Here is a 27963-nt window from a genome sequence, read left to right as displayed (position 1 = left end):
TCGGTGCCTCTCCTGAATGTTTCATGTCACCAGGACGGTGGAGCGGACATATTGTGCAGGACGGACACTGGGGATGATCCTCGGTTTTCCCTTATGGTAAATGGACATTTATTGCTGGAGAACTCTACCTCATCCAGGACTGTGGGGGGCGCCACCGAGGTTACTGTTCCTGTAACTTCACCGAGACCTTGGGATATTACGTGTTCTGTAAGAAACCATGTCAGTAACAACCAGACCAGGAAGACCCAGGTGACATGTCCAGGTGAGTGTGGCTCATGATGGAGGTGAAGATCTGAGAGAACTGCAAGTATAGAGACTGGAACACTTTGTGATGAACCGATTTGCCAATCTCTAGTAGTTTGTAGACTTGGAATGAAGAGGTTCTATGTGTAGTTTATAGTGGAGTGAACAATATTTCTCATATACAACCATAGAGCAAATTATTTGTGCCTTGTAGATGTAGAATGGTCATACACAGAGAGATAACTAGCAAAGACTGGGCCCCATACCAAACCTTAGACTTGGCACCCAACTCCACATGGCATATAGCCCCCTTTCCTAGCGCCGCCATGGTAAAATGCTCTTTACTGGCCCTCACATGATAAAACAATCCCTTTATTGACCCCACATGGTATAATGTAAATGCAAAAAAATTGGTTTGGGCCAAACCCAAAATTTTTGGGGCTCACCACCTACGAACTATTATTCCTGGGGGATTCTTCAGACTCCAAAGTATACAGAGTAAAGGCCCAGAGGAGGTGATCAATCATAATAAACAGTGTTACTCACCTCTCCTGGGCTCTGGTGCCGGTCTTTGCGCTTCTTTAATGACATCACCTCCTCTGGCTCATTATACAGTACTTTGGGGTCTCAAACATGTTTAGCCCCCCCAAAAAAACACTGGGTGAGACGAATCTCATGAGTGTAACCCCTGCTAGGGGTAAAGTAACAGCAGTACACAACACTGTACAGACACCCTGGATTACCTATCCCAGCCCCACCTACTTCTCTGTGCCCCTGCCACCTAGGGGAGGAGCTGCAGAGGATTGGGGGAGAAGGGGATTGGGGGTCAAGGGAAAACAGGAAGAAGATGAGGGGACTTTTCCAATGTGTTCTCCTGAGCACACTCCTATTTACTTCTATTCCAATAAATATTCCCCGATTGTTTTACCCCTATTTCGGTGAGTGTGTACTGAGCTTAGGCAGGGGTTTCCTGAGTCAACCCCTGGCAGAAGAGGACAAACCCTCCTGCCTTCCTACAGAGCTCCGAGAAAGATTCGGGTGGAGGCACTGCGCCATAGCGAATTTAAAGATACACACACCCTTCCTATAGAGTGAGGTCTGAAGGGGTGTTACATGAGGTTCACACAACAACACCCTGCACATGGCTGCGTTTACTCTCCATTCAGCCTCTAGGAGGTCCCGTGTGGGGACCCCTGGAGGGCTAAAGGGGGAGGGGAGGCGGCCGTGGGTAAGTAAGTAGTGGCCATTACTTGCTGTGGTAACTCCTGTTAGTGAAAAATGTTTTTGGGCAAGAGTTAACATTTTTTCACTAAATTCACACATAAGTGCTGCTGATTTTGCCTGAGAAAACCTTAAAAACAAAATAACTCGATTGTATGCAAGCCGTGGTTATTCACCCAATATAAATTCTAGCCTGCGCAAATATTAAAAAAAAAAATCTTAAAAAAAAAAATTCTGAATTTCATGTTTTTTTGTGCTCTGGTCTGTTGTTTGATCCACGTACAATGTGAAGGAGCGTTGTCACTAATCTGAGCAAATTATTTAACCCTTCAGAACACAGCCAAAAATTACTTTAATGACCAGGCCTCATTTATCTAATCTGATGCGTCACTTTATCTCTCTATATTATAAAAATGAGCTTCTGTCTGTTCGTCTGTCTGTTCTCTATTGCAAACCAAACGACTGGACCGATCTTCACCAAATTTGGTACAGAGATACTTCAGGTATCCGGGAAGGTTTAAGATGAGACTCCAACTTGCTCGGACGTACCGTTACTGAGATACAGCATTCCAAACACAATGCCCCCCCCCCCTCCTTAGCCAATACAAACCTGCAAGTCTTTCACTCATATTCCAACTGCAATACACACGGTCACTCCACATGCACAATACAACACTGATATGCAAGCTGAGATACACGCATCAGTGGATTAGGTACACAGGTAAGCACACAGTATCATACGCCACAGGATTAGATACACGCATCTGCACACAGTCCCACACATCAGAGGATTAAATACGCACTTCTGCATACAGTTCCACACACTGGAGGATTAGATACGCATGTCTACACACAGTACCACACGACCAAGGATTAGATATACGCGTCTGCACACACTACCACATGGGGGAGGATTAGATACATGCATCTGCACACAGTACCACACACCGGAGGATTAGATACGCGCGTCTGCACACAGTTCCACATGGGGGAGGATTAGATATGCGCGTCTGCACACAGTTCCACACGCCAGAGAATTAGATACGCATGTCTGCACACAGTACCACATGCCGGGGGATTGGATACATACATCTTCACACAATACCACACAGTAGAGGATTAGATACATGCCACTGCACACAATACCACATGGGTGAGGATTAGATACATGTCTCTGCACATAGTACCACACTGGGAAGGATTAGATAAGCGCGTCTGCACACAGTACCACAAGCCAGAGGATTAGATATGCGTCTCTGCACACGATTCTACACACCAGAGTATTAGATACACGTGTCTGTACACAGTACCACATGCCGTAGGATTAGATACACGCGTCTACACACAGTTCCACACGCCGTAGGATTAGATATGTACCTCTTCACACAATACCACACAGGGGAGGATTAGATACGTGCGTCTACATACAGTACCACATGATCGAGGATTAGATATTCGCATCTGCATACAGTTCTACGTGCTGAAGGATTAGATACGCGTTTCTGCACATAGCACCACACAGGAGAGGATTAGATACACACGTCTGCACACAGTTCAACACGCCGGAGAATTAGATATGCTTGTCTTCACATAGTACCACCGCCAGAGGATTAGATACGCGCATCTATACACAGTACCACACGCCGGGGGATTGGATACATGCGTCTGCACACAGTACTACATGCCAGAGGATTAGATACATGCCACTGCACACAATACCACATGGGTGAGGATTAGATATGTGCATCTGCACACAATACCACACAGGGAAGGATTAGATACATGCCTCTACACATAGTACCACACGCCAAAGAATAAGATACGTGTCTCAGCACACAGTACCACACGCCAGAGGATTAGATATGCATGTCTGCACACAGTTCTACATGCCAGAGGATTAAATGTACGCGTCTGTACACAGTACCACATGCCGTAGGATTATATACGCGCGTCTTCACACAGTTCCATATGCTGTAGGATTAGATATGCACCTCTCCACCAAATTCCACACAGGGGATTAAATCAATTAATAAATTAATAAATGCATCTGCAGACAGTACCACACTTTGGAGGATTAGATACATGCCTTTGCACACAGTACCACACGCTAGAGAATTAGATACGCGTCTCAGAACACAGTATCACACGGGGGAGGATTAAATACACGCATCTGCACAAAGTACCACACGGGGGAGGATTAGATACATGCATCTGCACACAGTACCACATGACGGAGGGTTAGATACGCGCCTCTACACACAGTTCTACACACCCAGAGTATTAGATACACCGTGCGTCTGCAGACAGTACCACACGACCGAGGATTAGATATGCATGTCTGCACATAGTACCCCACGGGGGAGGATTAGATACGCACTTCTGCACACAGTTCAACACGCCGGAGGATTAGATACGCACGTCTTCACATAGCACCACCACCAGAGGATTAGATACATGCGTCTGCACACAGTACCACACGGGGGAGGAGGATTAGATACGCACATCTGCACACAGTACCACATGCCATAGGATTAGATACACCTGTCTGCACACAGTTTTACACATCAGAGGATTAGATACACGTGTCTGCATAAAGTATTACACCCTGGGGGATTGGATACAAGCGTCTTCACACAGTTCCACACGCCAGAGGATTATATACGCACGTCTGCACACAGTTCCACACGCCAGAGGATTAGATACGTGCGTCTGCACACAGTTCTACACGCCAGAGGATTAAATGCACGCGTCTGTACACAGTACCACATGCCGTAGGATTATATACGCGCGTCTGCACACAGTTCCATATGCTGTAGGATTAGATATGCGCCTCTACACCAAATTTCACACAGGGGATTAAATAAATTAATAAATGCGTCTGCAGACAGTACCACACTTTGGAGGATTAGATACATGCCTTTGCACACAGTACCACACGCTAGAGAATTATATACGCGTCTCAGAATGCAGTATCACACGGGAGAGGATTAAATATGCGCATCTGCACACAGTACCACACGGGGAGGATTAGATACATGCATCTGCACACAGTAACACATGATGGAGGGTTAGATACGTGCCTCTACACACAATTCTACACACCCAGAGTATTAGATACACCGTGCGTCTGCACACAGTACCACGCGACCGAGGATTAGATATGCATGTCTGCACATATTACCCCACGGGGGAGGATTAGATACGCACTTCTGCACACAGTTCAACACGCCGGAGGATTAGATACGCACGTCTTCACATAGCACCACCACCAGAGGATTAGATACATGCGTCTGCACACAGTACCACACGGGGGAGGAGGATTAGATACGCACATCTGCACACAGTACCACATGCCATAGGATTAGATACGCCTGTCTGCACACAGTTTTACACATCAGAGGATTAGATACACATGTCTGCATAAAGTATTACACCCTGGGAGATTGGATACAAGCGTCTTCACACAGTTCCACACACCAGAGGATTATATACGCACGTCTGCACACAGTTCCACACACCAGAGGATTAGATACACATGTCTGCACACAGTACCACATGCCGTAGGATTAGATACGTGTGTCCGCACACAGTTCCATACGCCAGAGGATTAGATACATGCGTCTGCACACATTACCATATGCCGGGGGATTGGATACATGCGTCTTCACACAATACCACATGGGTGAGGATTAGATATGTGTGTCTGCAGACAGTACCACACGGGGCAGGATTAGATACATGCCTCTGCACACAGTACCACGTGCCAGAGGATTAGATGTGCATCTCAGCACACAGTACCACACGTTGGAGAATTAGATACGCACGTCTTCAGACAGTACCACACGCCAGAGGATTATATACGCGCGTCTACACACAGTACCACATGCCAGAGCATTAGATACACACCTCTTTACACAATACCACACAGAAGGGATGAGATACATGCCTCTGCACTCAGTACCACAAACCGTAGGATGAGATATGTGCCTCAGCACACAGTACCACACGCCGGAGGATTAGATACGCGGCTCTGCACAGAGTACCACACAGTACTGCACATCTACCCTCCACTATCTCCTGTATACCGCACATCTACCCTCTGCTATCTCCTGTATACCGCACACCTACCCTCCGCTATCTCCTGTATACTGCACACCTACCTTCCGCTATCTCCTGTATACTGCACACCTACCCTCCGCTGTCTCCTGTGTACCGTACACCTACCTTCCGCTATCTCCTGTATACTGCACACCTACCCTCCGCTGTCTCCTGTGTACCGTACATCTACCTTCCGCTATCTCCTGTATACTGCACATCTACCTTCCGCTATCTCCTGTATACTGCACACCTACACTCCGCTGTCTCCTGTGTACCGTACATCTACCTTCCGCTGTCTCCTTATACTTCACATCTACCTTCCGCTATCTCCTGTATACTGCACACCTACCCTCCGCTGTCTCCTGTGTACCGTACATCTACCTTCCGCTATCTCCTGTATACTGCACATCTACCTTCCGCTATCTCCTGTATACTGCACACCTACCTTCCGCTATCTCCTGTGTACCGTACATCTACCTTCCGCTGTCTCCTGTATACTGCATACCTACCCTCCGCTATCTCCTGTATACCGCACACCTACCTTCTGCTATCTCCTGTATACCAGACACCTACCTTCCACTATCTCCTGTATACCGCATACCTACCCTCCGCTATCTCATGTATACCGCACACCTACCCTCTGCTGTCTCCTGTATACTGCACATATATACTCTAGCTCATGTATACCATGAGTCTTTGTAAACATAGACCTACGGTATAAAGGAACAATCTTCACCCCTTATAGGTCTTTGAGCGATAATCTGGCACCTCTGTGCAGTAGAGAAGAATAATGTGAGTGTGTCACACTTGTGAACTTGTGTAAGTGATCAGACTGCAGACCACTGACATAGAGTGTTAGCTCTTCAGCCCATGCTGTAGGTCTTTCCCCTCGTACGTACATCTCTTCAGCAGATTTCCTTCTCTCTCCTAGTTCCACTATCAGATCCTGACCTGGAGGTCTCGTGTCTCCATAATGGCCACCTCCAGATCTCCTGCTCGGTGAAGAATGGATCAGACCCCATCTTCTCCCTGTCCGTGAATGAGAAATTATTGTTGACAAATGAAAAGGGAAGGGTTAATGTCTCCTCACCATCACTGGGGCCTTGGGATATTCGTTGTTCGGTGAAAAACATCCTCGGGGAGAAGAGTCACAGCAAGACATACACGGCTTGTCCAGGTGAGTGGTGGCACGTTCTGTCTGCTCAGTGAGAGATGGTAGATCGGGTGGAGGAGAGGAGAAGCTTCTTCCACCTACTGTGTTGGGTGTCACATGGGTGGGGTCCGAATAACTGATCCCGAGACCTTGCTCCTGTCCACGTATAACTCACCACACCACTGGGCTGGACCGTGCAGGCGATCTGGGTCAGTGCTGGGTCTTCTGCATTTTCAGGTTCTCTGCTGGGTAACCCAAAAAATGGCAAAACTTCAATTTATTGGTAAGTATTATAAATCTAATATCAAAAACCCGGATATAACATCAAATAAACTATTCCTATGGGAACCCCACCCAACTAGGGACAGAGAGCCCCCTTAAGTGACAATGACCTAACACATCAGGGGTGTCTTCATATTCATAAATAATACATAAATTCAACTTGCTACTATTGGTAACAGTCACATAGAATAAGATGTTTCATGTAGTCAGTCAGGTGTGTGTTGATTTCTTCGAGAGACTCGGATGCTAAGCCCAGGAGAGGTGAGTATAAGTATTTTTTTTTTTTTTTTTAATTTTTAGTCACTTCCCCTGGGCTGGCATCAATTGGAAAGTAGCCCAACAATAGTCAGACCCCTTTCCATTAACAATATGTACAGCAGTCAGGGAACCAGGCTTAACTGCTAACATGGTGGCCCAGGGCCCTGGCCATTTCCATCTGGCCGTGGCTCCCATACCTTTCCAGCTCCAGACATTACGCCATTTTATCTAGTACTAGACCTAGTCATCTGTCTCAGAATAAAGTGGCCAAAGCAAAAATCATTTCCTTTAATGTGTCCAGTTTTCTGAAAATGTAGCCTGCAGGTAGGGCATGGCCTAAAATAACAAATGCAACACTACAATGACACATCTAGTAACATCTGTGGTGTACTGCCAAGGACAGTGATAAGGAGTAATGATGCAACGGTGAGGACATTGATAAGTAGAAGTGGGTGAACCGCTCAAGATTTATTTTATTTCAGGTTAGGGTGGCTCAGATCCAAGATTCATTTCGGGACAAACAAGTTTAGTACAAAACACAGCTTAAAATGACTTAAAACACAGTGTATGACACCGTCAGGGCTCCTAGGACTATATATCTATAATACATAGTGTATGACACTGTCAGGGCTCCTAGGACTATATATCTATAATACATAGTGTATGACACTGTCAGAACTCCTAGGACTATATATATCTATAATACATAGTGTATGACACCGTCAGGGCTCCTAGGACTATATATCTATAATACATAGTGTATGACACTGTCAGGGCTCCTAGGACTATATATCTATAATACATAGTGTATGACACTGTCAGAACTCCTAGGACTATATATCTATAATACATAGTGTATGACACTGTCAGGGCTCTTAGGACTATATCTATAATACATAGTGTATGACACTGTCAGAGCTCCTAGGACTATATATATGTGTAATACATAGTGTATGACACTGTCAGGACTCCTAGGACTATATATCTATAATACATAGTGTATGACACTGTCAAGGCTCTTAGGACTATATATCTATAATACATAGTGTATAACACTGTCAGGGCTCCTAGTACTATACATCTATAATACATAGTGTATGACACTGTCAAGGCTCTTAGGACTATATATCTATAATACATAGTGTATAACACTGTCAGGACTCCTAGGACTATATATCTATAATACATAGTGTATGACACTGTCAAGGCTCTTAGGACTATATATCTATCATACATAGTGTATGACACTGTCAGAGCTCCTAGGACTATATATATCTATAATACATAGTGTATGACACTGTCAGGGCTCCTAGGTCTGTATATCTATAATACATAGTGTATGACACTGTCAGGGCTCCTAGGACTATATATCTATAATACATAGTGTATGACACTGTCAGGGCTCCTAGGACTATATATCTATAATACATAGTGTATGACACTATGACCCCCGGAAGAAGGCTGGTCACGTGCCGAAACGCGCGTCGGGTTAGGGTGCCTGCAGCTACGGAAGTGTGTGCTTTATTATCCTAGCAATGGGTAAGATACTTTGTGTCTGGGTTTGATTATAGTATTGCTAAAGATTCTTTGTATGCATGGAGGTTTCTTACATTCTCTATAGTAATGGAGTCTTTCTTCACTTCTTGACACTTGTCTCATATATTTGTTTGATTCATTCCCCTAGACATACATAGCTCTCTGTTGCTCTTTTTTAGTACATCTCACTTATGCATTCCCTCAGTCTGAGGGCTCATTCACACTGAGTAAACGCTAGCTTATTCTGAACGTAAAACACGTTCAGAATAAGCGGCGTCTAAAGCAGCTCCATTCATTTCTATGGGAGCGGGGATACGAGCGCTCCCCATAGAAATGAATGGGCTGCTTCTTTCACTCCGTGCAGTCCCATTGAAGTGAATGGGGAGTGCCGGCGTATACGGCAAGCTCTGCTCATGCCGGAGCGTACACGCCGGCACTCCCCATTCACTTCAATGGGACTGCACGGAGTGAAAGAAGCAGCCCATTCATTTCTATGGGGAGCGCTCGTATCCCCGCTCCCATAGAAATGAATGGAGCTGCTTTAGACGCCGCTTATTCTGAACGTGTTTTACGTTCAGAATAAGCTAGCGTTTACTCAGTGTGAATTCACCCTGAGGGTGTTTATGTGATAGATTATTTAGTCTGTATAGAAGGGATGTATTCTTGAGCAGCTATAAGTTCATGATGTTATCACCTTTGACATTTATTATGCTATAGTACCTTTCCGTACCTGTTGGTTACCCTATTTGTGGAATATGGTGTCCTATGTGTCTATTTTAAATGATGTGAATTTTTCATAAATAAAAGCTATTTTTGTATATTTTCTGATATATGCTGAGTATTCTTCAACCTTCTGGGATTTTCTATCCCTCCCCTCTTTTTCTTGGAATATAGTGCATGGTTGGGATATGCTTTGTATTATGGGGCTGATATATGAGAGTTAGATATGTATATTTGATGGTAATATAACTCTCTTGTGCTATGCGTTTTCTATATATATATATCTATAACGCATAGTGTATGACACTGTCAGGGCTCCTAGGACTATATAGCTATAATACATAGTGTATGACACTGTCAGGGCTCCTAGGACTATATATATCTATAATACATAGTGTATGACACTGTCAGGGCTCCTAGGACTATATATATCTATAATACATAGTGTATGACACTGTCAGGGCTCCTAGGACTATATATCTATAATACATAGTGTATGACACTGTCAGGACTCCTAGGACTATATATCTATAATACATAGTGTATGACACTGTCAGGGCTCCTAGGACTATATATATCTATAATACATAGTGTATGACACTGTCAGGACTCCTAGGACTATATATCTATAATACATAGTGTATGACACTGTCAGGGCTCCTAGGACTATATATATCTATAATACATAGTGTATGACACTGTCAGGGCTCCTAGGACTATATATCTATAATACATAGTGTATGACACTGTCAGGACTCCTAGGACTATATATCTATAATACATAGTGTATGACACTGTCAGGGCTCCTAGGACTATATATCTATAATACATAGTTTATGACACTGTCAGGGCTCCTAGGACTATATATATCTATAATACATAGTGTATGACACTGTCAGGGCTCCTAGGACTATATATCTATAATACATAGTGTATGACACTGTCAGGACTCCTAGGACTATATATCTATAATACATAGTGTATGACACTGTCAGGGCTCCTAGGACTATATATCTATAATACATAGTGTATGACACTGTCAGGGCTCCTAGGACTATATATCTATAATACATAGTGTATGACACTGTCAGGGCTCCTAGGACTATATATCTATAATACATAGTGTATGACACTGTCAGGACTCCTAGGACTATATATCTATAATACATAGTGTCTATTGTTCTATATTTTTTGTTCCCATAAAAAACTTCAAAAACCTTAAGCTGAGTTCCGTGTTGTCATTGTCCTTGTACGCCCGGGGTATTGGGCAGTCCTTCAGCCTTGGCTCCCTAGATGTTACTTCCACATGTGGGTCTTTTCCTCTCCACAGTGCTGGAGTATGACTCCATATGAGTCTGGGGTCTGGAGCCTTTTGTATGGCGGTTGATCTAATTTTATTGTTACATTTTATAATTCATGAAAAGAAGTTTTCCAATGAAAGTCAATGTTTTCTGCATCCTTATTGGTCTGTTCATTATCAGTCATGATGTAGTGGATGGGGAGTCGGGGACATTGCAGGAAATTTGATGGATTCATTGTATCTAATGGTGGAAGGTCAGTGCATAGTGACGGCCATTCTTATGTGTGATAATGGTAACACATTCGGGGATTGGCAGGTGGTTCATAGTGGACTGAGTGTCTTCTGTAGGGACACTGAAGTAGACTTGTGTGTCAGATGGCCGAGGTATCTAATAGACACGTCCTGATTAGAGATGAGCGAACAGTGTTCTATAGAACTCATGTTCGATCGGATATTAGGCTGTTCGGCATGTTCGAATCGAATCGAACACCGCGTGGTAAAGTGCGCCATTACTCGATTCCCCTCCCACCTTCCCTGGCGCCTTTTTTGCTCCAATAACAGCGCAGGGTAGGTGGGACAGGAACTACGACACCGGTGACGTTGAAAAAAGTAGGCAAAACCCATTGGCTGCCGAAAACATGTGACCTCTAATTTAAAAGAACAGCGCCGCCCAGGTTCGCGTCATTCTGAGCTTGCAATTCACCGAGGACGGAGGTTTCCGTCCAGCTAGCTAGGGCTTAGATTCTGGGTAGGCAGGGACAGGCTAGGATAGGAAGGAGAAGACAACCAACAGCTCTTATAAGAGCTAAATTCCAGGGAGAAGCTTGTCAGTGTAACGTGGCACTGACGGGCTCAATCGCCGCAACCCAGCTTTCCCAGGATCCTGAATGGAATACACTGTCAGTGTATTCCCGTATACCCGATATATACCCCCGATACCCGTTCCAACGGTGTGCCCCCCCACCTTCACCCCAGAAATACCCTGCAAGTCCCCTAGCAATAGAATTGGGGCTATATACACCCACTATTTTTGCTACTGCCATATAGTGCCATTGTCTGACTGGGAATTCAAAGAATATATTGGGCTTACATATAACTTCAATTCCAGGGAGAAGCTTGTCAGTGTAACGTGGCACTGACGGGCTCAATCGCCGCAACCCAGCTTTCCCAGGATCCTGAATGGAACACACTGACAGTGTATTCCCGTATACCCCATATATACACCCCAAATCACCGTTCCAACGGTGTGCCCCCCACCTTCACCTCAGAAATACCCTGCAAGTCCCCTAGCAATAGAATTGGGGCTATATACACCCACAATTTTTGCTACTGCCATATAGTGCCATTGTCTGACTGGGAATTCAAAGAATATATGGGGGTTACGTGCACCCACAATTTTTACTACTGGTATATAGTGCCATTGTCTGACTGGGAATTCAAAGAATATATTGGGGTTATAAATACCCTCATTTCTTGCTACTGGTATATAGTGCCATTGTCTGACTGGGAATTCAAAGAATATATTGGGGTTACGTGCACCCACAATTTTTACTACTGATATATAGTGCCATTGTCTGACTGGGAATTCAAAGAATATATTGGGGTTACGTGCACCCACAATTTTTACTACTGGTATACAGTGCCATTGTCTGACTGGGAATTCAAAGAATATATTGGGGTTACGTGCACCCACAATTTTTACTACTGATATACAGTGCCATTGTCTGACTGGGAATTCAAAGAATATATTGGGGTTACGTGCACCCACAATTTTTACTACTGGTATACAGTGCCAGTTTCTGACTGGGAATTCAAAGAATATATTGGGGTTACAAATACCCTCATTTCTTGCTACTGCCATATAGTGCCAGTTTCTGACTGGTAATTCAAAGAATATATTGGGGTTACGTGCACCCACAATTTTTACTACTGGTATACAGTGCCATTGTCTGACTGGGAATTCAAAGAATATGTTGGGGTTATAAATACCCTCATTTCTTGCTACTGCCATATAGTGCCAGTTTCTGACTGGTAATTCAAAGAATATATTGGGGTTACGTGCACCCACAATTTTTACTACTGGTATACAGTGCCATTGTCTGACTGGGAATTCAAAGAATATATTGGGGTTACGTGCACCCACAATTTTTACTACTGGTATATAGTGCCAATTTCTAACTGGGAATTCAAAATGCGCAAGGCTCCCGGAAAGGGACGTGGACGAGGCCGTGGGCGAGGTCGGGGGAATGGTTCTGGGGAGCAAGGTAGCAGTGAAGCCACAGGGCGTCCCGTGCCTACTCCTGTGGGGCAGCAAGCATTGCGCCACTCCACAGTGCTAGGGTTGCTTGCCACATTAACTAAACTGCAGGGTACAAACCTTAGTAGGCCCGAGAACCAGGAACAGGTCTTGCAATGGCTGTCAGAGAACGCTTACAGCACATGGTCCAGCAGCCAGTCAGACTCTGCCTCCTCTCCTCCTATTACCCAACAGTCTTGTCCTCCTTCCTCCCAAAATTCCCAAGCTTCACAGAACAATAACCCCAAATGTCCCTGCTCCCCAGAGCTGTTCTCCGCTCCTTTCATTGTCCCTCAACCTGCCTCTCCACGTCACGATTCCACGAACCTAACAGAGGAGCATCTGTGTCCAGATGCTCAAACACTAGAGTCTCCTCCATCTCCGTTCGATTTGGTGGTGGATGACCAGCAACCCACCCTCATCGACGATGATGTGACGCAGTTGCCGTCAGGGCATCCAGTTGACCGGCGCATTGTGCGGGAGGAGGAGATGAGACAGGAGTTGGAAGAGGAAGTGGTGGATGATGAGGACACTGACCCGACCTGGACAGGGGGGATGTCAAGCGGGGAAAGTAGTGTGGATGTTGAGGCAAGTGCAGCACCAAAAAGGGTAGCTAGAGGCAGAGGCAGAGGTCAGCAGCTTAGGCGAAGCCAGGCCACACCCGGAATCTCCCAAGATGTTCCAGTTCGTACCCAGCCCCGAAAAACTCCCACCTCGAGGGCACGTTTCTCGAAGGTGTGGAGTTTTTTCAAGGAATGCGTCGAGGACAGATATAGTGTTGTCTGCACAATTTGCCTCTCGAAATTGATTAGGGGCTCTGAGAAGAGCAACCTGTCCACCACTTCAATGTGCCGTCATTTGGAATCCAAGCACTGGAATCAGTGGCAGGCAGCAACGGCAGGACAAAGGCCGCCTGCCGTTCACGCCACTGCCACTGCCTCTGCCACTGCCTCTGCCTCTGCCACTGCCACTGCTGACTGTGCTGGCGATGCACTCCAGAGGACGAGCCAGGACACCACTTCATCTGCCTCCGCCACTTTGTTGACTTCTCCCTCATCCTCCCCTGTTCCTGTCTTATCTCCTTCTCCTGCACCATCAAAGGCACCATCAGGCGCTTCTTTACAACAACCCACCATCTCTCAGACATTGGAGCGGCGGCAGAAATACACTGCTAACCACCCACACGCGCAAGCCTTGAACGCCAACATCGCTAAACTGCTGGCCCAGGAGATGTTGGCGTTCCGGCTTGTTGAAACTCCCGCCTTCCTGGACCTGATGGCAACTGCGGCACCTCGCTATGCCGTCCCTAGCCATCACTACTTCTCCCGGTGTGCCGTCCCCGCCTTGCACCAGCACGTGTCACTCAACATCAGGCGGGCCCTTAGTTCCGCGCTTTGCACAAAGGTCCACTTGACCACCGACGCGTGGACAAGTGCATGCGGACAGGGATGCTACATTTCACTGACGGCACACTGGGTGAATGTAGTTGAGGCTGGGACTGCTTCCCAAACTGGCCCGGTGTACCTCGTCTCCCCGCCTAACATTCCTGGCAGGGACACGAGAAGAACACCCCCCTCCTCCTCCTCCTCTACCGCCTCCTCCTCCGCCACCGCCTCCTCCTCCGCTGTTAGATTGACCCCAGCTACGAGTTGGAAACGTTGCAGCACTGGCGTTGGTAGACGTCAGCAGGCTGTGCTGAAGCTGATCAGCTTGGGGGACAGACAGCACACTGCCTCCGAGGTGAGGGATGCCCTCCTCGATGAGACGGCAATATGGTTTGAGCCGCTGCACCTGGGCCCAGGCATGGTCGTTTGTGATAACGGCCGGAACCTGGTAGCAGCTCTGGAGCTTGCCGGACTCCAACATGTTCCATGCCTGGCCCACGTCTTCAACCTAGTGGTGCAACGTTTCCTAAAGAGCTACCCCAATGTTCCAGAGCTACTGGTGAAAGTGCGGCGCATGTGCGCCCACTTTCGCAAGTCGACAGTAGCCGCTGCTAGCTTAAAATCTCTCCAGCAACGCCTGCATGTGCCACAACACCGGCTTTTGTGCGACGTCCTCACACGCTGGAACTCAACGTTTCAGATGTTGAATAGAGTGGTTGAGCAGCAGAGACCTTTGATGGAATACCAGCTACAAAACCCTAGGGTGCCACAAAGTCAGCTGCCTCAGTTTCTCATCCATGAGTGGCCATGGATGAGAGACCTTTGTGACATCCTACGGGTCTTTGAGGAGTCCACAAGGAGGGTGAGCTCTGAGGATGCGATGGTGAGCCTTACAATCCCGCTCTTGTGTGTTCTGAGAGAATCCCTGATTGACATCAGGGATAACTCAGATCACACAGAGGAGTTAGGGATAGCATCCGATCCGTCACAGCTGGAGAGTAGGTCCACACATCTGTCCGCTTCACTGCGTTTAATGGAGGAGGAGGAGGAGGAGGAAGAAGAGTTGTCCGATGATGTGATGGTGATACAGGAGGCTTCCGGGCAACTTCGAATCGTCCCATTGTTGCAGCGCGGATGGGTAGACATGGAGGATGAGGAGGAAATGGAGATTGAACTTTCCGGTGGGGCCAGAGGAGTCATGCCAACTAACACTGTGGCAGACATGGCTGAGTTCATGTTGGGGTGCTTTACAACCGACAAGCGTATTGTCAAAATCATGGAGGACAACCAGTACTGGATCTTTGCTATCCTTGACCCCCGGTATAAAAACAACATCTCGTCTTTTATTCCGGTAGAGGGGAGGGCCAATCGCATCAATGCTTGCCACAGGCAATTGGTGCAGAATATGATGGAGATGTTTCCAGCATGTGACGTTGGCGGCAGGGAGGGCAGTTCCTCCAGTAGGCAACCAAGTTCTCACCGGTCCACACAAACGAGGGGCACACTGTCTAAGGTCTGGGACACCTTGATGGCACCCCCTCGCCAAAGTGCCGCCACGGAGGGTCCTAGTGTCACCAGGCGTGAGAAGTATAGGCGCATGTTGCGGGAATACCTTTCCGACCACAGCCCTGTCCTCTCCGACCCCTCTGCGCCCTACACGTATTGGGTGTCGAAGTTGGACCTGTGGCTTGAACTTGCCCTATATGCCTTGGAGGTGCTGTCCTGTCCTGCCGCCAGCGTCCTATCTGAGAGGGTGTTCAGTGCAGCCGGTGGCTTCATCACTGACAAGCGCACCCGTCTGTCAGCTGAGAGTGCCGACCGGCTCACTTTGATAAAAATGAACCACCACTGGATAGAGCCTTCATTTTTGGGCCCACCTGTGTAAAGCACCCCAACATGAAACTCCATGTCTGTACTCAACCTCTCCAATTCCTCCGCATCCTCATACTCATCCACCATAAGCGTTGCACAATTCTGCTAATACTAGGCTCCCTCCACCCTGATTTCCCCCAACTCTGCTGGTTAGAGGCTCCCTCCACCCTGCTTTCCCACAACTCTGCTGGTTAGAGGCTCCCTCCACCCTGATTTCCACCAACTCTGCTGGTTAGAGGCTCCCTCCACCATGAATTGGTCCAAACTGGGCTGTTTAGCGGCTCCCTCCACCATGAATTGGTCCAAACTGGGGTTTTTAGAGGCTCCCTCCACCATGAATTGGTCCAAACTGGGCTGTTTAGAGGCTCCCTCCACCATGAATTGGTCCAAACTTGGGTTTTTAGAGGCTCTCTCCACCATGAATTGGTCCAAACTGGGCTGTTTAGAGGCTCCCTCCATCATGAATTGGTCCAAACTGGGGTTTTTAGAGGCTCCCTCCACCATGAATTGGTCCAAACTGGGGTTTTTAGAGGCTCCCTCCACCATGAATTGGTCCAAACTGGGCTGTTTAGAGGCTCCCTCCACCATGAATTGGTCCAAACTGGGGTTTTTAGAGGCTCCCTCCACCATGAATTTGCCCAAACTGGCCTGTTTAGAGGCTCCCTCCACCATGAATTGGTCCAAACTGGGGTTTTTAGAGGCTCTCTCCACCATGAATTGGTCCAAACTGGGCTGTTTAGAGGCTCCCTCCACCATGAATTGGTCCAAACTGGGGTTTTTAGAGGCTCCCTCCACCATGAATTGGTCCAAACTGGGCTGTTTAGAGGCTCCCTCCACCATGAATTGGTCCAAACTTGGGTTTTTAGAGGCTCTCTCCACCATGAATTGGTCCAAACTGGGCTGTTTAGAGGCTCCCTCCATCATGAATTGGTCCAAACTGGGGTTTTTAGAGGCTCCCTCCACCATGAATTGGTCCAAACTGGGCTGTTTAGAGGCTCCCTCCACCATGAATTGGTCCAAACTGGGGTTTTTAGAGGCTCCCTCCACCATGAATTTGCCCAAACTGGGCTGTTTAGAGGCTCCCTCCACCATGAATTCGTCCAAACTGGGGTTTTTAGAGGCTCTCTCCACCATGAATTGGTCCAAACTGGGCTGTTTAGAGGCTCCCTCCACCATGAATTGGTCCAAACTGGGGTTTTTAGAGGCTCCCTCCACCATGAATTGGTCCAAACTGGGCTGTTTAGAGGCTCCCTCCACCATGAATTGGTCCAAACTGGGGTTTTTAGAGGCTCCCTCCACCATGAATTTGCCCAAACTGGCCTGTTTAGAGGCTCCCTCCACCATGAATTGGTCCAAACTGGGGTTTTTAGAGGCTCTCTCCACCATGAATTGGTCCAAACTGGGCTGTTTAGAGGCTCCCTCCACCATGAATTGGTCCAAACTGGGGTTTTTAGAGGCTCCCTCCACCATGAATTGGTCCAAACTGGGCTGTTTAGAGGCTCCCTCCACCATGAATTGGTCCAAACTGGGCTGTTTAGAGGCTCCCTCCACCATGAATTGGTCCAAACTGGGGTTTTTAGAGGCTCCCTCCACCATGAATTTGCCCAAACTGGGCTGTTTAGAGGCTCCCTCCACCATGAATTTGCCCAAACTGGGCTGTTTAGAGGCTCCCTCCATCATGAATTGGTCCAAACTGGGGTTTTTAGAGACTCCCTCCACCATGAATTGGTCCAAACTGGGGTTTTTAGAGGCTCCCTCCACCATGAATTGGTCCAAACTGGGCTGTTTAGAGGCTCCCTCCACCATGAATTGGTCCAAACTGGGGTTTTTAGAGGCTCTCTCCACCATGAATTGGTCCAAACTGGGCTGTTTAGAGGCTCCCTCCATCATGAATTGGTCCAAACTGGGGTTTTTAGAGGCTCCCTCCACCATGAATTGGTCCAAACTGGGGTTTTTAGAGGCTCCCTCCACCATGAATTGGTCCAAACTGGGGTTTTTAGAGGCTCCCTCCACCATGAATTTGCCCAAACTGGCCTGTTTAGAGGCTCCCTCCACCATGAATTGGTCCAAACTGGGGTTTTTAGAGGCTCTCTCCACCATGAATTGGTCCAAACTGGGCTGTTTAGAGGCTCCCTCCACCATGAATTGGTCCAAACTGGGGTTTTTAGAGGCTCCCTCCACCATGAATTGGTCCAAACTGGGCTGTTTAGAGGCTCCCTCCACCATGAATTGGTCCAAACTGGGGTTTTTAGAGGCTCCCTCCACCATGAATTTGCCCAAACTGGGCTGTTTAGAGGCTCCCTCCACCATGAATTGGTCCAAACTGGGCTGGTTAGAGGCTCCCTCCACCATGAATTTGCCCAAACTGGCCTGTTTAGAGGCTCCCTCCACCATGAATTGGTCCAAACTGGGGTTTTTAGAGGCTCTCTCCACCATGAATTGGTCCAAACTGGGCTGTTTAGAGGCTCCCTCCATCATGAATTGGTCCAAACTGGGCTGTTTAGAGGCTCCCTCCATCATGAATTGGTCCAAACTGGGGTTTTTAGAGGCTCCCTCCACCATGAATTTGCCCAAACTGGGCTGTTTAGAGGCTCCCTCCACCATGAATTGGTCCAAACTGGGCTGGTTAGAGGCTCCCTCCACCATGAATTTGCCCAAACTGGCCTGTTTAGAGGCTCCCTCCACTATGAATTGGTCCAAACTGGGGTTTTTAGAGGCTCTCTCCACCATGAATTGGTCCAAACTGGGCTGTTTAGAGGCTCCCTCCATCATGAATTGGTCCAAACTGGGCTGTTTAGAGGCTCCCTCCATCATGAATTGGTCCAAACTGGGGTTTTTAGAGGCTCCCTCCACCATGAATTGGTCCAAACTGGGGTTTTTAGAGGCTCCCTCCACCATGAATTTGCCCAAACTGGGCTGTTTAGAGTCTCCCTCCATCATGAATTGGTCCAAACTGGGGTTTTTAGAGGCTCCCTCCACCATGAATTGGTCCAAACTGGGGTTTTTAGAGGCTCCCTCCACCATGAATTGGTCCAAACTGGGCTGTTTAGAGGCTCCCTCCACCATGAATTGGTCCAAACTGGGGTTTTTAGAGGCTCTCTCCACCATGAATTGGTCCAAACTGGGCTGTTTAGAGGCTCCCTCCACCATGAATTGGTCCAAACTGGGGTTTTTAGAGGCTCTCTCCACCATGAATTGGTCCAAACTGGGCTGTTTAGAGGCTCCCTCCACCATGAATTCGTCCAAACTGGGGTTTTTAGAGGCTCCCTCCACCATGAATTTGCCCAAACTGGCCTGTTTAGAGGCTCCCTCCACCATGAATTGGTCCAAACTGGGGTTTTTAGAGGCTCTCTCCACCATGAATTGGTCCAAACTGGGCTGTTTAGAGGCTCCCTCCACCATGAATTGGTCCAAACTGGGGTTTTTAGAGGCTCCCTCCACCATGAATTGGTCCAAACTGGGCTGTTTAGAGGCTCCCTCCACCATGAATTGGTCCAAACTGGGGTTTTTAGAGGCTCCCTCCACCATGAATTTGCCCAAACTGGGCTGTTTAGAGGCTCCCTCCACCATGAATTGGTCCAAACTGGGGTTTTTAGAGGCTCTCTCCACCATGAATTGGTCCAAACTGGGCTGTTTAGAGGCTCCCTCCACCATGAATTGGTCCAAACTGGGGTTTTTAGAGGCTCCCTCCACCATGAATTTGCCCAAACTGGGCTGTTTAGAGGCTCCCTCCACCATGAATTGGTCCAAACTGGGGTTTTTAGAGGCTCCCTCCACCATGAATTTGCCCAAACTGGCCTGTTTAGAGGCTCCCTCCACCATGAATTGGTCCAAACTGGGGTTTTTAGAGGCTCTCTCCACCATGAATTGGTCCAAACTGGGCTGTTTAGAGGCTCCCTCCACCATGAATTGGTCCAAACTGGGGTTTTAAGAGGCTCCCTCCACCATGAATTGGTCCAAACTGGGCTGTTTAGAGGCTCCCTCCACCATGAATTGGTCCAAACTGGGGTTTTAAGAGGCTCCCTCCACCATGAATTGGTCCAAACTGGGCTGGTTAGAGGCTCCCTCCACCATGAATTGGTCCAAACTGGGGTTTTAAGAGGCTCCCTCCACCATGAATTGGTCCAAACTGGGCTGTTTAGAGGCTCCCTCCACCATGAATTGGTCCAAACTGGGGTTTTTAGAGGCTCCCTCCACCATGAATTGGTCCAAACTGGGCTGTTTAGAGGCTCCCTCCACCATGAATTGGTCCAAACTGGGCTGGTTAGAGGCTCCCTCCACCATGAATTTGCCCAAACTGGCCTGTTTAGAGGCTCCCTCCACCATGAACTTGCCCAAACTGGCCTGTTTAGAGGCTCCCTCCACCATGAATTGGTCCAAACTGGGGTTTTTAGAGGCTCTCTCCACCATGAATTGGTCCAAACTGGGGTTTTTAGAGGCTCCCTCCACCATGAATTGGTCCAAACTGGGGTTTTTAGAGGCTCCCTCCACCATGAATTGGTCCAAACTGGGGTTTTTAGAGGCTCCCTCCACCATGAATTTGCCCAAACTCTGCTGGTTAGAGGCTCAATCCACCCTGATTTTCAAAACAAATGTTGGTGCCAACCTCAACTTACTACAAGGGCCAAATTCACTGCTGGTGACAAGCTCTCCTCACTGCAAGTGCCAAATACACATGTTTCAAGGTGTTTTCCTACTGTCAGAGAGGTGGTATTGAGTGTGTAAAGTGTGTAGTTGTTAGGCTGTGATGTTGGGGTAATAGAGGGTCTTTGGTGTGTTAGATGCCCCCAGACATGCTTCCCCTGCTGTCCCAGTGTCATTCCAGAGGTGTTGGCATCATTTCCTGGGTTGTCTTAGTGGACTTGGTGACCCTCCAGACACGGATTTGGGTTTCCCCCTTAACGAGTATCTGTTCCCCATAGACTATAATGGGGTTCGAAACCCGTTCGAACACACGAACATTGAGCGGCTGTTCCAATCGAATTTCGAACCTCGAACATTTTAGTGTTCGCTCATCTCTAGTCCTGATCATCTCCCGAGTCCTTCTCTGATGGTCATGTACTAAAATATAAAGCTGTTCATGTATTGACATCATAGAACCAACGGTGAGGAGCCATCTCATATCCAGAAGTCATGATCTCAGGAACATCTGTGATACTCCAATATTTCTAAAACTACAACTCCCAGCATTCCCTGATCAGTAGAGTGTTAGCTCTGGGGCCCACACTGGACGTTGATCTCTCTTCATCAGCTGTCTGTCTCTCTCCTAGTTCCACCATCAGTACCTGTCCTGAAGTTCTCGTGTCACAATGGCAGCCTCCAGATCTCCTGCTCGGTGGACAGTGGCACGAGCCCCTACTTCAATCTCTCTATGAACGGGGAAAAATTTACTAAAAATGTCAGAGAGGGGCAGAAAATGATCAATGTCACCTCCCCGACGTCACCAGGACCTTGGCACGTCCACTGCTCTGTGAGGAACAGCCTGGGGGAGAAGACTTCCAGCAAGACCTACGAGACTTGTCCAGGTGAGCGATGACATGTTCTACTTTATGGAGTCAGGTAGGTGATTATAGTCCGGCTCATTGACTCCTCTAATCTGTGTGAATGGAGGGCAGTAACCTAAGCGGTGCGCCACAGGCTGCACTGGGGTCTATGGGAGGATTGCTTCTAGCTGTAAGCCTCCGGAACATTCTTATACATAGAAATGACTTCCAGCTTATAGTGAAAATTTAACATTACAAAATCCGAGTTCTGAGGCACCTTATTATATGAGGCCACTATATAGTCATATACAGACACGTATAGGAGCGGTCCCTGTCACCCCAATAACCTGCACATTGGGCACATTATTTATAGGGAGCGATAAATGTCATAAATTAATTTTATCCATCATTTCGCCCATAATAAAATGTAATGCAAATGAAATAGTTACAGCAAAATCAGAAGTGGCCCCTCTGGAGAGTGCGGGGCCCCGAGCATGGCCTTACAGTGGCCCCACAAACACCTTGGCTCCGTTCTCATGGAGTAACGTGCTGCTCATTTAGACACGTATACACGGTGTATATACTCAGCACGGCGCTTCAGAACAGATCTTCTCCTCGTTCACTCAATGTCTCTTTAGTTCCCATCTCTGTACCCTCCATTAATGTCTCCTGTCAAAACGATGGAAGTGCCAGAGTCGTCTGTGAGGTAGAGAGAGGCAGCAGAGTCACATATAACTGGACCGTGAATGGGAAACTCACTCACTGGAACACTGTTCCAAACCTCACTATAAACGCTCTAGAATTCACATCTGGTGCCATAAACATCAGCTGTTCTGCAGAGAACTCTGTCAGCGAGGAGCAAAGCAGAGACATCAGAGTGTTCTGTGCAGGTGAGTTATAGAAAGAGCGAGCAGAGAGGTAAATAGGTAAATACTCACATCTCACACTCCAGCCTGTCCTTACACCAAATTATCTGCTCTCTCTCTCCTCACACTCTGCTGTCTCTGATGTCTCTGCACTCTTATTCTGATCTTTTCTCATGTTCTCTTCCTCCTCACCTCCTCTTGTCTCTTCTGCTTTCTCTCCGTCAGCTCCAGTATCAGACCCCCTGCTCAATGCCTCCTGCCTCAGTAATGGCAGCGCTGTCATCACCTGCCGGGTTCTTAGAGGGACTGACCCCAAATTCCACCTGACTGTGAATGGAGACGTAATAAGACTTCCTAATACTAGTTCCTCTTATTATGGGGTTAATTATACAATATCAGCGAGAGGTCCATGGAATATTTCCTGTTCTGTGGAGAACACGTTAAAGACGTCTCTGACCAATATATCAAATCATTCATGTCCTGGTGAGTGTGTGAGATTATGTGATCGCTCCTCGTACTGTACGTAATATAGTGGTGTATAAGACTCTTTATTATCAATGAGATTTATCATCCAGTACAATATATACATTACATTACTTATCCTGTATTATACTCCAGAGCTGCGCTCACTATTCTGCTGGTGCAGTCACTGTGTACATACATTACATTACTTATCCTGTATTATACTCCAGAGCTGCGCTCACTATTCTGCTGGTACAGTCACTGTGTACATACATTACATTACTTATCCTGTATTATACTCCAGAGCTGCACTCACTATTCTGCTGGTGCAGTCACTGTGTACATACATTACATTACTTATCCTGTATTATACTCCAGAGCTGCGCTCACTATTCTGCTGGTACAGTCACTGTGTACATACATTACATTACTTATCCTGTATTATACTCCAGAGCTGCGCTCACTATTCTGCTGGTACAGTCACTGTGTACATACATTACATTACTTATCCTGTATTATACTCCAGAGCTGCACTCACTATTCTGCTGGTGCAGTCACTGTGTACATACATTACATTACTTATCCTGTATTATACTCCAGAGCTGCGCTCACTATTCTGCTGGAACAGTCACTGTGTACATACATTAAATTACTTATCCTGTATTATACTCCAGAGCTGCGCTCACTATTCTGCTGGTGCAGTCACTGTGTACATACATTACTTATCCTGTATTATACCCCAGAGCTGCACTCACTATTCTGCTGGTGCAGTCACTGTGTACATACATTACATTACTTATCCTGTATTATACTACAGAGCTGCACTCACTATTCTGCTGGTACAGTCACTGTGTACATACATTACATTACTTATCCTGTATTATACTCCAGAGCTGCGCTCACTATTCTGCTGGTGAAATCACTGTGTACATACATTACATTACTTATCCTGTATTATACTACAGAGCTGCACTCACTATTCTGCTGGTACAGTCACTGTGTACATACATTACATTACTTATCCTGTATTATACTCCAGAGCTGCGCTCTCTATTCTGCTGGTACAGTCACTGTGTACATACATTACATTACTTATCCTGTATTATACTCCAGAGCTGCACTCACTATTCTGCTGGTGCAGTCACTGTGTACATACATTACTTATCCTGTATTATACTCCAGAGCTGCACTCACTATTCTGCTGGTACAGTCACTGTGTACATACATTACATTACTTATCCTGTATTATACTCCAGAGCAGGTACAGCAGACATTACAGACAATGTGATTTGCCGTTCACTAGGAAACTGAGGGAGCGTTCACACTACCGTCGGTGTCCGACATGTAGTGTCCGCTCCTAGTGTCCACTCAAAATCTGTCACGGACATTAGGAGCGGACACTAGCTGTGTCCGTGACACCTGTCATTCATCTCAATGGGCTTCGGGTGCGTTCTTTTGCAGTCCGTGCATGCAGGGTTCTTCTGTCCGCTTGAGAAGTCGGACATCTTCACTTGTGGACAGGGAAGGACGGGCACGGACTGCAAAAGAACGCACCCGATGCCCATTGAGATGAATGACAGGTGTCACGGACACAGCTAGTGTCCGCTCCTAATGTCCGTGACAGATTTTGAGCGGACACTACATGTCGGACACCGACGGTAGTGTGAACGCTCCCTTACTGTGTCTGGTTAAAAAGTGAAATTGTTTATTGAAAATAAAGTCCCCAGAATGATCCCTTTATGGAAGGGGGAGTATCAGAGGATGACTGGATAAGTCTGAGGCTGGACGAGAGAGACTCACAATACCGGACAGCCATGGCATACTGGGCCAGCTCCTGCCACTCATCTATTCTGTTGGCCCAGAAGTCTCTGGGCTCTCGTTCCTGGACTCGGGTTTGGCAGACAAGTACAGCAGTATAAGAAGACCTCGGAGTCTTCAGCATTGACACTGATGAATCCTCAATGTGCCCTAATTCCTGTAGTATGTACAAGGCCCCCATCTCTACATGGCAGTATATGGGACCATGCTTGTCTCTGACCGGTCAGGAATACCCAGTGAATGGCACGCCATGTTTTGGGATTTATACCCAGTACCAAAACCACCCACAAATGCCGAGGCTCAGGAAGAACGAGGAGTCAGGAATTGAAGATGCTGGATGGCACTAGATGTAAATTTCTGTTGCTTAAGCTCAAACTCTCATGCAATACTATCTTAGGAAAGTGTGAGTTGAGTTTTGTCAGGTTTCTGCGTGCAGCTTCTGCTGAAGTCTACAGTAAGGGGCAGCCATATATGACAAGGACCCATCACTGGCACTCAAGAGTAGGAAACAAAAATAGTTAAAATATCTGCACCCGTAATTGTGCCCTAACAGTATATACTCTAATCAATTACAGTCAGACTGTAATGTAGGACAGCAGTTTGGTCATTGTCTCTTATCTCTAATCCATCTTCTATATATTTCATCTTTCTGTACTATACAGTGGGGCAAAAAAGTATTTAGTCAGTCACCAATAGTGCAAGTTCCACCACTTAAAAAGATGAGAGGCGTCTGTAATTTACATCAGAGGTAGACCTCAACTATGAGAGACAAAATGAGAAAACAAATCCAGAAAATCACATTGTCTGATTTTGTAAGAATTTATTTGCAAATTATGGTGGAAAATAAGTATTTGGTCACCTACAAACAATCAAGATTTCTGGCTCTCACAGACCTGTAACTTCTTCTTTAAGAGTCTCCTCTTTCCTCCACTCATTACCTGTAGTAATGGCACCTGTTTAAACTTGTTATCAGTATAAAAAGACAACTGTGCACACCCTCAAACAGTCAGACTCCAAACTCCACTGTGGTGAAGACCAAAGAGCTGTCAAAGGACACCAGAAACAACATTGTAGCCCTGCACCAGGCTGGGAAGACTGAATCTGCAATAGGCAACCAGCTTGGATTGAAGAAATCAACCGTGGGAGCAATAATTAGAAAATGGAAGACATACAAGACCACTGATAATCTCCCTCGCTCTGGGGCTCCACGCAAAATCTCACCCCGTAGGGTCAAAATGATCACAAGAACGGTGAGCAAAAATCCCAGAACCACGCGGGGGGACCTAGTGAATGAACTGCAGAGAGCTGGGACCAATGTAACAAAGCCTACCATCAGTAACACACTACGCCGCCAGGGACTCAGATCCTGCAGTGCCAGACGTGTCCCACTGCTTAAGCCAGTACATGTCCAGGCCCGTCTGAAGTTTGCTAGAGAGCATTTGGATGATCCAGAAGAGTATTGGGAGAATGTCCTATGGTCTGATGAAACCAAACTGGAACTGTTTGGTAGAAACACAACTTTTCGTGTTCGGAGGAAAAAGAATACTGAGTTGCATCCATCAAACACCATACCTACTGTAAAGCATGGGGGTGGAAACATCATGCTTTGGGGCTGCTTCTGGGGCCAGGACGACTGATCCGGGTACATGAAAGAATGAATGGAGCCATGTATCGTGAGATTTTGAGTGCAAACCTCCTTCCATCAGCAAGGGCATTGAAGATGAAACGTGGCTGGGTCTTTCAACATGACAATGATCCAAAGCACACCGCCAGGGCAACGAAGGAGTGGCTTTGTAAGAAGCATTTCAAGGTCCTGGAGTGGCCTAGCCAGTCTCCAGATCTCAACCCTATAGAAAACCTTTGGAGGGAGTTGAAAGTCCGTGTTGCCAAGCGACAGCCCTAAAACATCACTGCTGTAGAGGAGATCTGCATGGAGGAATGGGCCGACATACCAACAACAGTGTGTGCCAACCTTGTGAAGACTTACAGAAAACGTTTGATCTCTGTCATTGCCAACAAAGGATATATAACAAAGTATTGAGATGAAATTTTGTTACTGACCAAATACTTATTTTCCACCATAATTTGCAAATAAATTCTTACAAAATCAGACAATGTGATTTTCTGGATTTGTTTTCTCATTTTGTCTCTCATAGTTGAGGTCTACCTATGATGTAAATTACAGACGCCTCCCATCTTTTTTAGTGGTGGAACTTGCACTATTGGTGACTGACTAAATACTTTTTTGCCCCACTGTATGTCCATTGTATAGATCAACACTATATGTCAGCTTTATAAATCTGTATGATATGTATTTTGGGTGTTGCTATCATTTAACACTTGTGATCTTTAGGTGATATTAAATCCTCCGCTGTTTGTACATTTCTCTCCCCTCCAGATATTTATAGGGTGCGGAGTATCTCCTGGGGTCACCCGGTCTTCCATGGTCTGGTGTGTGTCCTGTACACTCTGCTCCTGCTCTGTATAGTCAGAGACCTCAGGAAAATGAAGACACGTTCATAAAGAGACGTCATGAAGAAGAGAGAGAAGTCTACCGGTGACCACCCCGAATCTACAGCTACTACCAGTGACCACCCCCAATCTACAGCTACTACCAGTGACCATCCCCAATCTACAGCTATTACCAGTGACCATCCCTAATCTACAGCTACTATAGTGACCATCCCCAATCTACAACTACTACCAGTGACCATTCCCAATCTACAGCTACTACCAGTGACCATCCCTAATCTACAGCTACTATAGTGACCACCCCCAATCTACAGCTACTACCGGTGACCATCCCCAATCTACAGCTACTACCAGTGACCATCCCTAATCTACAGCTACTATAGTGACCATCCCCAATCTACAACTACTACCAGTGACCATCCCCAATCTACAGCTACTACTAGTGACCATCCCCAATCTACAGCTACTACCAGTGACCATCCCCAATCTACAACTACT

General features: G+C 46.8%; 1 protein-coding gene across 1 annotated transcript; it reads left to right on the top strand.

Annotated features, from left to right (window-relative positions):
- On the top strand, positions 1–27616 carry LOC142193565 (uncharacterized). The gene is made up of 4 exons (XM_075262540.1): positions 1–262; positions 6494–6739; positions 21635–21889; positions 27392–27616. Exons 1-4 carry the CDS (start codon positions 94–96, stop codon positions 27514–27516), a joined length of 795 nt encoding a protein of 264 aa, XP_075118641.1. The 5' UTR covers positions 1–93; the 3' UTR covers positions 27517–27616.
- The last annotated feature ends 347 nt before the right edge of the window (positions 27617–27963 follow it).

Source organism: Leptodactylus fuscus, chromosome 2 (assembly GCF_031893055.1).
Source record: "Leptodactylus fuscus isolate aLepFus1 chromosome 2, aLepFus1.hap2, whole genome shotgun sequence".
Taxonomy (NCBI): Eukaryota; Metazoa; Chordata; class Amphibia; order Anura; family Leptodactylidae; genus Leptodactylus; species Leptodactylus fuscus.
The sequence above is the reverse complement of the archived record's forward strand: the minus strand, read 5'-3'. Positions and strand labels throughout refer to the sequence as shown.